The sequence below is a fragment of the Panulirus ornatus genome, chromosome 72, assembly GCF_036320965.1.
Source record: "Panulirus ornatus isolate Po-2019 chromosome 72, ASM3632096v1, whole genome shotgun sequence".
NCBI classification, from domain to species: Eukaryota; Metazoa; Arthropoda; class Malacostraca; order Decapoda; family Palinuridae; genus Panulirus; species Panulirus ornatus.
This window is the reverse complement of record NC_092295.1, coordinates 1,488,030-1,506,664: the sequence shown is the minus strand read 5'-3', so window position 1 is coordinate 1,506,664 and position 18,635 is coordinate 1,488,030. Positions and strand designations below refer to the sequence as shown.

General features: G+C 39.2%; 1 protein-coding gene across 9 annotated transcripts in view; it reads right to left on the bottom strand.

Annotated features, from left to right (window-relative positions):
• unc-104 (kinesin family member unc-104) overlaps window positions 1–18,635 on the bottom strand; it is a 140,670-nt gene that overhangs the window by 78,629 nt on the left and 43,406 nt on the right. For 8 of the 9 annotated variants that reach the window (XM_071660708.1, XM_071660710.1, XM_071660712.1 and 5 more), the window contains 8 exons: window positions 11,813–11,891; window positions 8,838–9,004; window positions 7,998–8,176; window positions 7,664–7,784; window positions 6,021–6,155; window positions 5,583–5,746; window positions 3,380–3,519; window positions 2,783–2,839 (listed from right to left, as the gene is read on the bottom strand). In XM_071660708.1, the coding sequence (XP_071516809.1) occupies window positions 2,783–2,839; window positions 3,380–3,519; window positions 5,583–5,746; window positions 6,021–6,155; window positions 7,664–7,784; window positions 7,998–8,176; window positions 8,838–9,004; window positions 11,813–11,891 (1,042 nt within the window). The remainder of the gene's footprint in view (window positions 1–2,782; window positions 2,840–3,379; window positions 3,520–5,582; window positions 5,747–6,020; window positions 6,156–7,663; window positions 7,785–7,997; window positions 8,177–8,837; window positions 9,005–11,812; window positions 11,892–18,635) is intronic. The other variant, XM_071660713.1, reaches the window with a different exon arrangement.

The following is an 18,635-nucleotide window of genomic DNA, read 5'->3' as shown; positions in this document are numbered from 1 at the left end:
CCCTCTTTCCAAAACTCTTGCATTTACCTCCCTAACCACCCCATCCATAAACAAATTAAACAACCATGGAGACATCACACACTCCTGCCACAAACCTACATTCACTTGGAACCAATCACCTTCCTCTCTTCCTACACGTACACATGCCTTACATCCTCAATAAAAACTTTTCACTGCTTCTAACAACTTGCCTACCACACCATATGTTCTTAATACCTTCCACAGAGCATCTCTATCAACTCTATCATATACCTTCTCCAGATCCATAAATGCCACATACAAACTCATCTGTTTTTCTAAGTATTTCTCACACATTCTTTACAGCAAACATCTGATCCACACATCCTCTACCACTTCTGAAATCACACAGCTGCTCCTCAATCTAATGCTTTGTACATCCCTTTACCCTCTCTACTAATAACCTCCCATACAACTTATCAGGTACACTCAACAAAATTATGCCTCTGTAGTTTGAACACTCACCTTTATCCCCCTTGCCTTTATAAAATGGCACGTACGTGCATTTTGCTGAACCTCAGGTACCTCACGATGATCCATACATACACTGAAATCTGTACCAACCAATCACTATACAGTCAACCCTTTCTTAATAAATTCAACAGCAATACCATCCACTTCAACCACCTTACTGTACTTCATCTTATGTAAGGCTTTCCCCACCTCTTCTCTCCTCACCAAACCACTTTCCATAACTCTCTAACTATGCATACCACCCAGACCAAAACACTACATTAACCACTCTATCAAAAAAATTTAACAATCCTTCAAAATAGTCACTCCATCTCCTTCCCACTTCATCGCTATCAGTTATTATTTACCCTTTTGCCCCTTCACCAATGTTCCCATTTGTTCTCTTGTCCTTTGCACATTATTTACTTCCTTCTAAAACATCTTATTCCCCCCTAAAGTTTACGGATATATTGGCATATTTTATTCACTCCTTCATAATTACCCCAAGACCAATTTCTATGATAAAGTCCTGGTGTTATCCAGGACCTTCTAAGGGATCCTACAGCCAAAGGCTGGGTTACTTCCAGGAGCAAGGAATATAAACTCGCTTTCACTATCCTCTTCACATCCATATTCACTCCTCTAAAGCCTTACACACTATCACCCTTGCCTCCACCATGAAGCGATTAGACATACGACCAGCTGGCCATTTCAACATATATACATCTTAAGGTCTCATTGGCATACCTTTCGATCAGGACATTATCCAATAATGCTCATCTACCATCAAACCCATTCACCCACATGTATGTACACTCTCCTTTTAAACTACATATTCCTAATCATCAGTCCTTTTTCAGCTCACAAATCCACATCTTTTATACCATTTTCTTTCACACTGGGTACCCTATACCCCCAGTTATACTCTCAACTGCCACATCACCCACTCTAGCATTCAACCTAATCATCACAATTGCTCAATCCCTCACATCAAAATTGCTGATGGACTCACTCAACACCTCTAAACACACTTGCTTCTCTTCCTTACTCCCCTTCTCATCAGGTTCATTTGGATTAACAATGAACGTTTATGCATATATAATTTTTCCAACATCTTCCTCAACATAACCTGAGTTTTTTGCTAAAAAGAATGCATGCCTCATCTTTATTGAGCCAATACAGAAACTGGCAAACACAATCTATATATCTGAACTAAAGATCAAAGATGAATATTCAACAATGCTTCCCCCCTTAAACAATAACAGGACTGTCAATGAAACATTTCATTCATCAATCTGAAAAGTCAGTGATGCATCAGAGATAATAGCTACCTCTACATAAGTAAAAACAGAAAGGAATTTGAATGGCACAATAAAATAAATAAGTTTAATAGTGATTATCATTTCCATGGAATTCAAAGGGAAAGCCAGTGAGGATACAAATGGCTACAATAACTAGGAAAAATATGTAAAGAGGGAACATGGCTTGGCTACAGCACCAGAAACAAAAGCACACTGCTCACATATTGGCTCAGCACCCACATTCAGTTTTTCTTTAGCAGGAAAAAAAGTTTCAGCAAATCAGATTTTAACAGTACCCTGCAAAAACAATACAAGTTAATAACATTACTACAGAAGCATGTGATGAGTATAGCACAGAATAATACAATGACACCCACGAGTGGGTGAACAGACTCAGGCGGCCAAGCCGTGCAGTGTGCTGGTTTACTATCAGCTGAGCACCTGCTCTCAGTCATCTCAGCGCATAACTTAAAGGTGTTCAGTGGTCAAATAGTCAGCTGAAGAAGGCTTTCTGGTGCACCTCAAGCCATAAAGTCAAGTTTATGTGACAACTGTGAGAGTTTACAGACAAGCTGGCTATGACCACAAAGTGCACTGCCCAATCAGGAACACCAATTGTCATATAAATTTTTGTAATAACAGAATTTCGGATATTGCACTGAGCTTGGCTATAAACATCATCTGAGTGGTAAGGCATGCACTGATCTTCTTATAGCCACACATTACACTTCAACTGCTATTCAATGCACAGTGCACATCAGCTTCTAACTATTCAAATTGCTTATTTTCATGAAATAAATATGGTAGGAGAGTGCATAACACCTGACTCTGGCCAAATGGTGCACCTTGGGCAAAACAGTCAATGAGCAATGCAAGGGCACCCCGTGGAAAAGGGGGTAATCCAAAGAAAAAAATATACAGCAAAATGGCTTGAGCAAGGGGTAACCAGCCATACAGGGCTGAAAGGCATGGGCACAACTTGGGGTGTGGTGAATGGGCAAGTTACTTACATGGCCCCAGGTCAGCAGGACGGTTGTCACTAGGGCAGATGACCTTGCTATCCAGGCCTGTTGTAGGTGGCATTAGGGAGAAAATGGCACCCACATTAGCTCAGCCCTCAGTCATCACTGCTGACAACAGCCATTGATGTCAAACTTGACTGATCAAAATATGGGTGTTCAGTTGCAGACGTGGCAGCAATAACGGTGTTTATGAATCACTCATAACAGCTGAACCAGTCTGTGCACTGGCTATAGCAGAGCTTGAAGTTTTTATTATTATCATATAAAATAGCAAAATAACTAAGGCATGGATGGGGTAAGTAACTGCATGTCAGATTGTCAGCTTCCTAACGTATGCAGTGATTTGGTGCCTTGCCTTCATGTAATGAGGGAGGGTTTTTCAATTACCTTCTTTAGACTAAAATTTTGCTTTTAAGAGAGCTGAGATAGAGAGTCTCAGATAGTGACTAAAAAAACCATATTCTGTGTTTTGGGTTAATCTTGTGAAGTGGCTTCAGAAGAATCTGCTAAAAACCTGTAATAACTACTTATAAATCATTTTTAAAAACAGCTAACCATAAGCTGATACTAGGCACAGCAGCTTACCTTCTTGCACTTCAATGCCCTCCTGCTTCAACAATTCACGTAAACGTTGAATCTCTTCCTTCAGTTCACGGATCAATTTGGCATTCGCATCCTCATTAACCACTGCATTGCAACGAATCTGCTTAGCTCGATCTGCATACCTGAAAGATTATTCAACAGTATAAAATTCAATTCTAGCAAAAATGCTATGACTTAAATCTAAGTAATGCCATTCAGCTTATTCAGTGAGTATTTCTATGATGCTTTTAGGAAAACCTAATTCATAAACATTTTCTCTGTGTCTATTTAAGCATGACTAACTGCCCTAGTGCTAAAGACAGTAAACAAAAAATTGTGGCACAAAAATTTACTAAAAATAACAACCCATGCTTATACACATCATACTATTTTCCACCTGGCAATTCAAAAACAAATAAACCTTGCACTCATTGCCCAGATGTAAGTGTGGATAATCAAAAATTTTCTCTAGACCTAAGAAGTGGATAAAACTCTTCTAAGCATGCCAACATGAAAAGGTAGAAAAAATCCATTGAAATGGCTTTCACCCCTGCCTATCAGGTAAGAATGATTGACTGGCTAAGATCAGACAAGTCTAAAAATGGGGGGAAGATAAAAAGGCATTTACGGTGAGATAAAAACATATTTTCATATTTGAAAAATGAGTTGTGTTACAAAAACTAGTTTCAGCATTTTCCAGGTAGGGAAGTGAAATACATATGAGCAGCTCCTACCTAGTCATGGAAGATGTGCCACAAAAATATTCATACTATTCCAACACAGTATCATAGAAGAAAATCTGTAGGAAGATTATCTAGGAGTCTCTGAAACACTGCACTTGAGTTTTCCTGTCATTGGCCTGGTAAGGGTAAGGCACTTACAGGCAACAAAGGAACACTGGAGTTCACCAGTTATGGAAACTCTTCTGCCTTGGCCACCTCTTTGAGAGTCTCCAGAGGGAATGGGTATCAGAGATATAGACAGATGGATAGATAGTGCAGTTTCCAAAAATATGAAACAGTTTCTCAACAGCATCTTGTTCACCACCAAGGCTTCCCCGATTTACCTAATCTTCTTTACTGACACATAACATCGAAAAGATCTCAGCGACATCAGATTTAAGGAGGTAATACATAAAACCTGTGGTATGTGTATGTCCTTCCTACATGAGGTCCAGCACAAGCTTACTTAAGATGCAGAAGCAACTAATTACTTATGTTGCAGAAATTACATGACGCAAAGATTAGAAGGGATTTCTGAACTGGTAAACTATCAGTAACTACCGAGTGGATGTGCCTTTTTTGCTTGAGGTACAGCACATGGTTAATTAATGGGGCTCCTAAATGAAACCACAGTGTGTAAATGAAAGGATCAATATGTCATTCTAATGGGCAAACAGTCAGTAATAACTTGGGTGAAAGCATATTGCTAACTTAAATGTATCATCATTATGTCCACTGCTCAGTTTGGTCTAAGCACAAAAAGCAATCAATAGAAAAATTACTAAAACAAATCATTTCCAAGTCAGTTCAACATTAATATTTTTCCTTTAACCCTTCTGCTATGAATTTTTTTTGGCCTTCCCCTAGTGGGTAAAAAATAAGCAAAATACATTTCTATTCTGATTTATCAAGGGGTGCACAAGAAATACCAAAGCATTATCTTTTTCACATGAATTCAGATCCTACATTACAGTTAAAGAAAATGTAACAATAGTGTTATAACCACTGCCTTAAACCACCTCTGATTCTACTGGTCCCCTATGGGGCATTTTCACGTGCGTGTCCTCTTCACTCTCATCAACACTGTATATTTCCATTTCACTCTGCTCTTTAAATAAATCAGGAGACATGTTCTTCCTTCTCTGCTAAACTCACCCAACACACTTATTCTCAAGGGTGTAAAAAAGCTAATATGGGATATGGTACTGTAATGCGTGCATATCAAACACTGTTAACCCTATAAAAGTTTGTACAACCATCCCCTTCACTTCCTAATGTCCTACCGAGATTTTCAAGTTGTTCTTACACTTCATATTTTGTCAAGCTGCCATCTTTGGCCAGCTAAGACATCTTACAAACTGTGCAGAATCAAAGTTGTGAGTGGCCACACCAAAGAAAATACCACCCTACTACACTTGACTTGACCGAGCACCATAGTAAGGAAGGGATTAAACAAATATCATTACAAACTGTTAGAGCTATACCTGAGAGTTGAGAGTGTCTCATCATAGTTGATATCTGCAGGAGAGATGGCTGCTATCATGGCTGTTTTACTGTTTCCACCAAGGTTTTCTCGCAGTAACCATGTTAGTACTGAGTCACGATATGGAATGAATTCTGTTTTCCTCTTCTTATTTGGTTTGGAAGCCTGAAAACAACATATCATTATGCTGGATAAATCAAACAGAAAAATTATTCAAGCTCAATCTATCAGGTGAGTTGACTTCAATCGGCTTGAATTCCCTATATGATATCTATCATACAAGATTTACTTTAGAGATTAGAGATAAAATGTATCTTGTAATATGGAATCATCACTTTATTCAAATTGTATGGTACAGCATACTAAAAGACAAGTCAGAAATGTGGTGTCAATCACAATTATCAACCACAACATCACATGATGAATACTGGATACTCACAACTTCAGCAAGACCCGAGATGACCTTGCCAAGGGTTGTCAAGGATTTGTTGATGTTGGCACCTTCTTTTAGCCGAGTGCCCTTTGCTCCTGTGGAATCTGCTCGTTCAGATCCAGCTAAATCCACTAAAGATATCTGTAAGAGTACACAAGATTGGTCATTCTATAACAGTGAAATTACCACAAGAACTCAATGCAAGGAAATTAATGGAAAAGCCAAGTTGAGAGTAAAATCTAGAAACAAAAATTGAAAGTCCATTGAAAGCTCAGGTGAATAGGATGAATTCATAAGTACAAAATTTTGTCTTAAATCTAATGCATAGATGGCTTGGAACTTGGTATGATTTTTTTTCATACATGTCTGCCATTTTCTAAATTAGCAAGGTAGCACCAGGAAAAGACAAAAGAAAGGCTACATTTGATCACATCCATTCTCCAAGTGTCTTTTGCAATACATTGAAACCACAGCCCCCATCCAAAACTAGGCCTCACGTACCTTTCCATGGTTCCAACAAGCACACCACCCACTGGATACCACATCACTCCAATCAACTATCCTGTGCATGCCTTTCACTCTCCTGCATGTTCAGGCCCTGTCCACTCAAAATATTGTTCACTCCATCCTTCCATCCCCAGTCTGGTCTGCCTTTTCCCCTCCCCTTCTAATACAATCATCCTCCTTCTCAACCTATTCTCTTTAATTCTCTTCACTTGTCCAAACCATTTTAGCACACCCCCTTCAGCTCTCTCAACCACACTCTTCTTATCCTCATAAATCTCTCTTACCCTTTTATTACTTAAACCATATATTGTCCCAAAACATTCAATTTCCGAAACATCCACCCTCTTCCACACATATTCATCTACAGTCCATGCCTCACATCCATTCATTGTTGGGACTACTAAAATTGTTTAGAACTGACAACGAAAATAATTACAGAGGTAAGTCTTCATATCCGCACTGTCATGCTTTGGGGTTTGGTTATTATATGATTACGAGTGACATAAGCCCAAATCCATGTGCCCATTAATTTTCAGATCAATCAATAAAAGCATTAAAAAGTCAATTCTGTGCATGCACAATTATGCCTTTGGAGATCACACTATAGCTAATATTCACTCATAGGAAATGAGTTTTCATCTTCTGATGTTCAAGTTTCCTTGATCACAGGATAAAAGAGATAAGCTTGTGCCTTCACAGATTCACAACTGTAAGCCCAAAAACAAATGACTCGTTTTCACCAGTAGTTCCATCTTGGTCTCTGCATCAACTCTGATGGTGACTGGCCCAGTAGTTTGGATATGATTTGCATTTCACACAAATACAGACACATAGATAATTACTTTCATTTATACGATATACGACAATCTCATTCTCTGGTCAGCTTTTTCCTATTTCTTCTTAAGTGTTCCTAAATAAACAAGCTCTTCAAATGTCCACACTGAATCATAAACATTAGATATGCTGAAAAATTTCCTCAAATTGAAAAGTAGCCTATAGGTATAGCTTAAGATCAGTAAGTAGTACTTCAAATATTATCAATACAAGAGTTTCTTGGATATATGAAGTGGGTGACTAGTGTATACAGAAAAACACAGAAGTCAGAGAGGTACTACATTCATATTATAGCAAATGCACGATACCTTAGAAACTCTTTCTGTTGAGAGTTTGGTCGTGCTGTCATTTCGCTGCTGAGTTAACACAATTGTAAATACAGCATGAGACCGTGAAGATGTCTCATTCATATTTGTTGCTGCAACTGTCCTGTAAATAAACAAGTTTGTAAATAAAATGTATATCAAATGATAAATATATACAATCTTAAAAATTACAAAATTTGTCCAATTTATAAAACTATACAGCAGTAATGGATGAATCCAGCAGTTCTTCTCCCACATAATCATAAAACGATATTCGTGTACAAATTGGAAAAAATTCTTAATTATAACAAGAAGCACAATGTAAGATGCCTCATACCTGGCTTTGTTGCCTTCATCGATCAAGTTGTTAATATCATCAAAGGATGTGACTGCCAGTTTGGCTAGGTCTTCTACATAAGGGCCGAGAAGAGGGTGCTCACGCACACGAAGATTGTTCTTATTCTTGGGGTTTAGAAGGTCTCGCACACGTTCACAATAGATTTCCATGTAACTCACCTGCAATCAAAATGGTGGTAACATTTCCTAGATTTATGTGTATCATCGACAAGCTGGCAAGATAAACTTACTAGTCTCTCAACATAATGTTTTAGAAAGTCTAATTTTCATTATACGGAAAAATTATCACTATTGTAGAGGTAGTCATTAGCAAATATGAAATGAGAAAAAAATTATCCTAAACACATATGAATCTCTTTTCTCTAGAAACAGATATGTTTCTTAGCCTCAACAAAACTCCAGTGAAATAATCCTTATAATCCATATCTTGCACATTTCTATTCGGGTATCATGTAACAAAGTCTACAGTGCTATATCAGTCATGCAAATACATCTCCAGATGATTAAAAAGTTAAATCTATTTATTATATGAAATAAATTCTTCATACCTCCATAACATACCTTATAAAAATAACCCCCTTTTTCTAAAATTCTGGACAAAAATGTGAAATACATTAAAATATTTGATGCACTATGGCTGTAGCATAACGGCATTTAGCATCACGTTGTTTCCCTGCAGATAAGTATTCCAGATAATCACAACGAACCACGAAAAGATTTCTTATAATTTGAAGTTACATCCAAGGGAAAGACTACCATGCAGGGGCAATTGATTTTAATATGAAGGATAACATCAGAAATATTCAACAACTTTGCATACCTCAACAGAATACTGTAGTTCCTCATCATTGCAGGCTGCTATTCTTTTGAACATGTCTTTACAGATGAGAGGAATGATTCCCTCCTGACCTTCTTCTTGCTTACCCATCATTGTGTACGACTTCCCTGCACCCGTCTGACCATATGCAAATATGCACACATTGTAACCTGTAGAAAAATAAATACATATATCATACCTGGTATTGGGGAGAAAGCATGCTTCTCACATATTCCCGTGTGTCATAGAAGGCGACTAAAAAGGGTGCGAGCAGGGACTGGAAATTCTCCCCTTCAGTTCTTACTTTTCTAAAAGAAGGAACAGAGAAGGGGGTCAAGTGAGGATTTTTCCTCTATGGCTTAGTCCTCTGTTCCTGACTTTAACTTGCTAATGTGGGAAATGGTGAATATGTATGGAAAAAATATATATAAAGGGTAAGGTACAGAGGTGGTTATAAGTGTGTGTTAAGAGTTAAAGAGGTGTGCTCAAACAGTGAGGAGGGGTTGACAAAGAAGATATATGTGCCAGAAAAGAAGAGGAAAAGGACGAAATGTAACTGGAGATGGAAGGATAGGGTAAAAACTATTCTAAGTGTTGGGGTGTAAACATGCTGGAGAGTGAAAGGTGTGCATGGGATCAAGTGAATTGGCAGGATGAGATATACATGGGTGGTGTGTTGTTTATATACTAAAACAGGGCACATGAACCACCCGGGGGAACCATGGTAAAGTATGAGAGTTCCTGTTGTGGCTAGGGGGACTGTAACTTCGGTGCATTGCACATGACAGCTAAAGAATGGATGTGAGCAGATGTGGACTTTCTTCATTTGTTCCTGGTGCTAACATGGTTAGGTAAATGTCTTTCAACCCTCACCAGTTTACCATCTATCTTTTGCTAGAAGCCTGTTGTCTTTGCCTGGGTCTGGCTGCCAACCAATCTGTAATATCCCCTCACTGAGGACATCATCATCTGCTGGCCACTGGATCTGACCTGTTTAACCACTCACAGGACACTGTCTTGGGTTAAATCCAAATATCTCAACCTTCACAACTAACATTTCTCTCCAGGGTCCGATCATTCTCCAAGCCCTACAAGCTATCAAGGTGAATGGTTCATAAAAAAAGATAAAAGTTACATATACACAATTCCCATAAGAGATAGCTTGGGGTATACTAAGCACTGTCTACCCCAAAGGTGCCACCTTCAGCAATACAGGAGGTCATTCTTCAATGCCTCACGCTGGATATCATCAAAGAATGTGTGGAAGAAGTCTTCCTCCTAACATGGGATCTGACATAAAGGACAGGTTAGGTCAACGAGCCACTTACTCCAGAGAGAGAAGTTCCTATAAGTGAAAAGTCTTAAATTTCCTGGATATATAAACAAGTGTTCTACTCAATATTCTCCATTGAGATCTACAAATTTCCTCAGAGAATAGCTAAACAATGTTTTCCAGCCATAGTCTCCCCAGCAAAAAAATCAAAATCGGCATACAAGAGTTTTCATACTGAGAGGCTAAATGCTATTATACCTCCATGAAAAAAAATCATCTGATTTTATAACAAGTGTAGGATGTTTAACAACTCCCACTAAGGCTACAGAAGGAAGGCAACAAGACTCTTCAAAATCCCACCAAAATCATTCTAGTAATGCACTATTCTAGTATTCCTAGCATGGATTTTTAAATCATGAACACTGCTAGAGATGAACCCAAAACAGAGCTTGAAAGCCTCTGAAGAATCAAAGATTGAAAGAGCTTCCAACTGTTATTGTCAATAACTTTTCAAACAAGGCTTAATTTTCTTTAAGTCTCAGGTGAGGAGAGAACCATAGTAAAGAAATCAATTGCACAGACTATTTATCTAAAGTGAATATAAAATATTTACGTTTGAAACAAACAGATTAATGGCTACATCTTCATCAAGGTCAGAGAAAGATAATGAATATCATATACAGTAAGCAAATTAGAAGTGTAAATGCCATACACATATACAGAACTTTGAAAATGTGTGAACCTGAGACAAAAATATATACATGTAAACCACACTGCAAGTGCATTAACAATGGATATTTATCCATGGATTAAGAAAAAGCTGTCGTCAGAAGCAGGGAATAAGAATAAAGAATTCAACATGTCCCGTGGACCCTAAAATAGCGACTTGACCAGATGGTCCAGTAGGACGATGACCCCCTTAAGGGTCACGTGACAGACCAGAGACCCTGGAAGGAAATGGCTTAAAACTCTCATAATTACATCATCATCATCTGGTCACTATTTCATGCACCTTTTTGTGGAGATGAACACAACTGGGGTCTTAACAACCCCCCCCCCACCCCAACACAAACACACACACATGCATACATGAAAACATGCAATGTCAGCTAAATAACCAAAATTCCCCAAGGTGGACAGTCTTGCCCTACTTCCCCCTTTCTTATCCACACACACACACGTATATATATATATATATATATATATATATATATATATATATATATATATATATATATATATATATGAACTTGTAGACCACGAAGGGAAAAATCAAAGGAAGGAAATTTGCTCGAGCGCTTTCGTGTATTTCAACACATCTTAAGAAATACATGAAAGCGCTAAAGCAAATTTTCCTGCTCTGGTCTTCCTTCGTGGTCTACATGTTTACCTGTGACCAACACGTGTCTGCTTTGTGAATACACACACACACACACACACACACACCCTAGACAAGTACGCGACCAATGCTATACATTAATGGGGGTTCTACATTCATGAGGGTACCATATCTCAGCGTTTCCCAATCGTTCAAATGATAAATTTACGACATCTGGTCCGCAATCAGCCATTACACCAACTTAGTTATATACATCTACCATTCTGCAAATACTATTACACCCCGTTTTCTCTCCCGTGGTTTAAAAAATTTCCTTTTTTAATTTCACTGATTTTTTTTTTTTCAAATTTTAGTCACATGGCTTACCTTCAAATGCATGTGCTAGCATTTCCTCCCCAATGTCTCTGAACACATCAGACTGTGAGGCGAAGTTTGGTGCATGAATCTGAAAGAGATAGAAGAAAGGACCATTTAAATACCTTGGTATATAATATTACTTTACCATCTAAAATACTTTGGCATAAAATATTCCTTTACCATCTAAAATACCTTGGTATAAAATATCACTCTACCATCTAAAATACAAGGGTATAAAACATTACTTTATCATCTTTAATGAACATATCTTTGTATAAAATAACACCAATGCATTTTCTGTAAATATATCTTGTATGCAATACTTTATCTTCAGTAAATATATTTTGTATAATATATTACTTTATCTTCAATAAATAAATTTTTGTATAAAATAATACTTTATTATATTCAGTAAATATATTTTTTTTTTTTTTTATACTTTGTCGCTGTCTCCCGCGTTTGCGAGGTAGCGCAAGGAAACAGACGAAAGAAATGGCCCAACCCCCCCCATACACATGTACATACACACGTCCACACACGCAAATATACATACCTACACAGCTTTCCATGGTTTACCCCGGACGCTTCACATGCCTTGATTCAATCCACTGACAGCACGTCAACCCCTGTATACCACATCGCTCCAATTCACTCTATTCCTTGCCCTCCTTTCACCCTCCTGCATGTTCAGGCCCCGATCACACAAAATCCTTTTCACTCCATCTTTCCACCTCCAATTTGGCCTCCCTCTTCTCCTCGTTCCCTCCACCTCCGACACATATATCCTCTTGGTCAATCTTTCCTCACTCATTCTCTCCATGTGCCCAAACCACTTCAAAACACCCTCTTCTGCTCTCTCAACCACACTCTTTTTATTTCCACACATCTCTCTTACCCTTACGTTACTTACTCGATCAAACCACCTCACACCACACATTGTCCTCAAACATCTCATTTCCAGCACATCCATCCTCCTGCGCACAACTCTATCCATAGCCCACGCCTCGCAACCATACAACATTGTTGGAACCACTATTCCTTCAAACATACCCATTTTTGCTTTCAGTAAATATATCTTTGTTAAAATAATACTTTATTATCTTCAGTAAATATATCTTTGTATAAAGTAATACCTTCCTATTTTCAGTAAATATACCTTGTATAAAATACTTTATATTCAGTAAATATATTTTTGTATAAAACATTACTTTATCATAAATAAATACATTTTTGTATAAAATCATACTTTTTCATCCTCAATAAATACATTTTTGTATAAAATAACACTTTAGTATCTTCAATAAATATGTCTTTGTATAAAATAATACTCTACCTACAGTAGATTTACCTAACATATATATAAAATCATACAATCAATGCAATTCAAGAAATGTCCAATGTGAGATAAATCAATACATTTGACATAAATATTAATAAAACTGGAACAATATATCACTGAACATTTATGTGATATCCTCTTCCTACAACCATATCAAGACAATATTTTCTTTTAAGTAATATTATTCATTCTTGTGTACGAAAAAATAAAACATTCACATCTCTCATAATACATTCTTCAAAGCAAACACCTGATCCACACATCCTCTACCACTTCTGAAACCACACTGCTCTTCCCCAATCTGATGCTCTGTACATGCCTTCACCCTCTCAATCAATTCCCTCCCATATAATTTACCAGGAATACTCAACAAACTTATACCTCTGTAATTTGAGCACTCACTCTTATCCCCTTTGCCTTTGTACAATGGCACTATGCACGCATTCCGCCAATCCTCAGGCACCTCACCATGAGTCATACATACATTAAATAACCTTACCAACCAGTCAACAATACAGTCACCCCCTTTTTTAATAAATTCCACTGCAATACCATCCAAACCTGCTGCCTTGCCGGCTTTCATCTTCCGCAAATGAGAAATACTTAGAAAAGCAAATGGATTTGTATGTAGCATTTATGGATCTGGAGAAGGCATATGATAGAGTTGATAGAGATGCTCTGTGGAAGGTATTAAGAATATATGGTGTGGGAGGAAAGCTGTTAGAAGCAGTGAAAAGTTTTTATCGAGGATGTAAGGCATGTGTACGTGTAGGAAGAGAGGAAAGTGATTGGTTCTCAGTGAATGTAGGTTTGCGGCAGGGGTGTGTGATGTCTCCATGGTTGTTTAATTTGTTTATGGATGGGGTTGTTAGGGAGGTAAATGCAAGAGTTTTGGAAAGAGGGGCAAGTATGAAGTCTGTTGGGGATGAGAGAGCTTGGGAAGTGAGTCAGTTGTTGTTCGCTGATGACACAGCGCTGGTGGCTGATTCATGTGAGAAACTGCAGAAGCTGGTGACTGAGTTTGGTAAAGTGTGTGGAAGAAGAAAGTTAAGAGTAAATGTGAATAAGAGCAAGGTTATTAGGTACAGTAGGGTTGAGGGTCAAGTCAATTGGGAGGTGAGTTTGAATGGAGAAAAACTGGAGGAAGTGAAGTGTTTTAGATATCTGGGAGTGGATCTGGCAGCGGATGGAACCATGGAAGCGGAAGTGGATCACAGGGTGGGGGAGGGGGCGAAAATTCTGGGGGCCTTGAAGAATGTGTGGAAGTCGAGAACATTATCTCGGAAAGCAAAAATGGGTATGTTTGAAGGAATAGTGGTTCCAACAATGTTGTATGGTTGCGAGGCGTGGGCTATGGATAGAGTTGTGCGCAGGAGGATGGATGTGCTGGAAATGAGATGTTTGAGGACAATGTGTGGTGTGAGGTGGTTTGATCGAGTGAGTAACGTAAGGGTAAGAGAGATGTGTGGAAATAAAAAGAGCGTGGTTGAGAGAGCAGAAGAGGGTGTTTTGAAGTGGTTTGGGCACATGGAGAGGATGAGTGAGGAAAGACTGACCAAGAGGATATATGTGTCGGAGGTGGAGGGAACAAGGAGAAGAGGGAGACCAAATTGGAGGTGGAAAGATGGAGTGAAAAAGATTTTGTGTGATCGGGGCCTGAACATGCAGGAGGGTGAAAGGAGGGCAAGGAATAGAGTGAATTGGAGCGATGTGGTATACCGGGGCTGACGTGCTGTCAGTGGATTGAATCAAGGCATGTGAAGCGTCTGGGGTAAACCATGGAAAGCTGTGTAGGTATGTATATTTGCGTGTGTGGACGTATGTATATACATGTGTATGGGGGGGGGGTTGGGCCATTTCTTTCGTCTGTTTCCTTGCGCTACCTCGCAAACGCGGGAGACAGCGACAAAGTATAAAAAAAAAAAAAAAATCTCTCATAATGCTAACAATTTTACATGTCATCCCTAATGAGGCAATGCGCTCTCCGTTTTCTTTCACCGAACACTCTTGATTATTGTATACGCTGGACTGGCTATGCTAATGACTTGGTTCTCCCTTAATCACCACAATGGTGAATTAATGATCCTATCGGACCTGGGAATTTCTCTTGGACGTGTTGGAAATTCATGGCTTTCTGGGCAACCCACTGTATGAGGCGGGTTCACAGCACAATGAATGACATTGTTAAAGAGAGGTGGTTGGGTAGTTAGGCACATTCCCACCATGATGGCAGTTTGCGTTGAAATGGTTTAAATAAATGGAAGGGACTGAGAAGAAAAAGGTGCGGGAGATGAGATTGAGATGGAGGGATGAAATGAAGGATTATGGGATAAAGGCTAATCCCAAGACACAGCCCAAGTCTCTGGGATATCTCGGAGACCTAAGCCAATCCCGAGGTGAGTGTGGGATATGGGTGAACATCATTTTTTCAGGACTTGTCCCATCCCATGCACACATCCACACTTCCAATCCCATTCAGCCACCTCCTTGGGACAAGCCGTCGCCCCATTGGCCCACATATGCATTCTCACTCCCTCCAAATTACGGTTAATTCTCGAGGCATAAATGATGATAATAAATAATGCCTTATTCCGAGTTATTTGAAGAGGGCGAAGGGAGAAGTACCCAGAACTGGGGTGATTAAACAGAGCTCACTTTCAAGAAGGATAAGAGGGTTCAAAGAGGATTAGCAAAATGAAAGATTTTTAATAATGAAAGATTTTTAATAAGAATACTTCCCACGTATTCCCTGCGTGTCGTAGAAGGTGACTAAAAGGGGAGGGAGCAGGTGGCTGGAAATCCTCCCCCTCTCTTTTTTTTTTTTTTTTTTAATTTTTCAAAGGAAGGAACAGAGAAGGGGGCCAGGTGAGGACATTCCCTCTTGGTATAGATATATATATATATATATATATATATATATATATATATATATATATATATATATATATATATATATGAATTATGTACATGTGTATATATGTATATGTCTGTGTGTGTATATATATGTTTACATTGAGATGTATAGGTATGTATATTTGCGTGTGTGGATGTGTATGTATATACATGTTTATGGGGGTGGGTTGGGCCATTTCTTTCGTCTGTTTCCTTGCGCTACCTTGCATACGCGGGAGACAGCGACAAAGCAAAATATTAAAAATAATATATATATAAACAGCATTTCTTTTTTTTTACCCTGATTTCCACACACGATGACGTATTGCTGACAAATGCCTTCATATACACTACGTAAACTGATGCTCCTCAATAGGGCCAGCCCATGTATGTGTACTTATTTCTGATTACCAGCCCGTGTACATGTACTTATTTCTGATTACCAGCCCATGTACGTATTTCTGATTACCAGCCCGTGTACGTGTACTTACTTCTGATTACCAGGCCGTGTAAGTGTGCGTATTTCTGACTACCAGCCCGTGTAGGTGTACGTATTTCTGATTACCAGCCCGTGTACGTGCTTATTTCTGATTACCAGCCCGTGTATGTGTATGTATTTCTGATTACCAGCCCGTGTATGTGTACGTATTTCTGATTACTAGCCCGTGTACGTGTGCTTATTTCGGATTACCAGCCCGTGTACGCTTGCTTATTTCTGATTACCAGCCCGTGTACTCGTTCTTATTTCTGATTAAAACCGTTTAATAGCTAATAACGACCAAAATCAGCCTGCGTACGTGAACTTATTTCTGATCAAAACCCCTTTTAAAGAGCTAATAAGGGCCAGAGTCGGGCTAGCCCGTGTACGAGAACTTCTCTCCCGATTAAAACGTTTAAAAAACCGATAACGTCCGTCTCTAAGCTTATATAACGAAGCTAACGTAAAAGCTGACGATGTCAACAGCAGGCTGAGCTCAGCTTTAACCTCTGACCTCCCCGTGCCACGCGTGACCTTGGGCACCATGACCTGGGCCCGTGTGGTCGTACCGTCGTACTCAAGCGTCGGAATTATCGTACTCGAGGACAGGGCAACCGTGCTCGTAGATCGGAATTATCGTACTCGAGGACAGGGTAACCGTGCTCGTAGATCGAAATTATCGTACTCGAGGACACGGCTACTGTGCTCGTACATCAGACTATCGTACTCGAAAACAGAAACTACTGTGCTCGTAGATCGGAATTATCGTACTCGAGGACAGAAACTACTGTGCTCGTACATCAGACTTCTCGTACTCGAGGACAGAAACTACCGTACTCGTAGATCAGACTATCGTACTCGATAACAGAAACTACTGTGCTCGTACATCGGACTTATCGTACTTGAGGACAGAAACTCCTGTGCTCGTAGATCGAACTTATCGTACTCGAGGACAGAAACTATCGTGCTCAATAGATGGTCATGACAGCAAAATGAGAGAGAGAGAGAGAGAGAGAGAGAGAGAGAGAGAGAGAGAGAGAGAGAGAGAGAGAGAGAGAGAGAGAGAGCAGGAGAGAGAGAGTGGGGGCAGGAAACACGGCTCCGGCGCCGCCTACACCGCTGGGCCGCACGATCAATACCGAAGTGCGGAGATGCCAACCGTAAGACGTTTCCGAACATACGACAAAAAAACAAAAAACACATACTTATTCATCGACAAATTTACATACAACTAAACTGCGATCATATATTTGCAAAAATCTATACGTAACCTACACGACGCGGCATTTAAACGAAAAAAAAGGGGGGGAAAGATTGGCAAGTACAATTTTCCAATATGGCCATTTGAACGCAGAAGGAACTTCTCCTCCCCTTACCATATCCTTCAACGCGGAGGCATTTAATAACCTGGACATTAATTTACCACAGTGATGGCTGGCTGGCTGGCTGGCTGGCGTCCTGACCTTGAACGCCAAGGGGGGAAAGAGCTGGGGGGGGAGGGGAGAAATAGGTCAGACCAAGTGGTTCATGGAAGGGGGGGGGGGAAGGAAGAGCACAATTTACGAGCAGGCCGCTCTCCCAAGGCCAACATTAATGCCCCACCAGAAACAATGTGGCGTTGCCATATTTCTCTGCATCGTGGCGGACACTAGAATATTTAAAAAAGAGTTTATACCTCGCCTTTAAAGCCTCAGTCACCATCTGGTCTACGTGGCCTGTGGAAAATGGACTATAAATAATAAATGACTTATATTGACTCTACAATATAAATATATATTTCTTGTATCTTCCCTGATGATGTGATTATTACACGAAAGTGCACTTGGGATCTTGTGTTTCATTTCCCTGTGGACTCATAGGAATATATATATATATATATATATATATATATATATATATATATATATATATATATATATATATATATGCCTCATGTTTAGTCACCTGCTATGAAGAAGCACAAAGAACTAAAAGAGAAAGTCTACAGGAGGGCAATAAAAATTGGCACCAGAATTAGAATGAGCCTAGTTGTGAGGGTATCGCACAAGTGCTGTTTGAGGATCTTCATGTACCTGATGCACATGACAAAAAATATTATAAATTCTGTTATTATATTAGTTTTG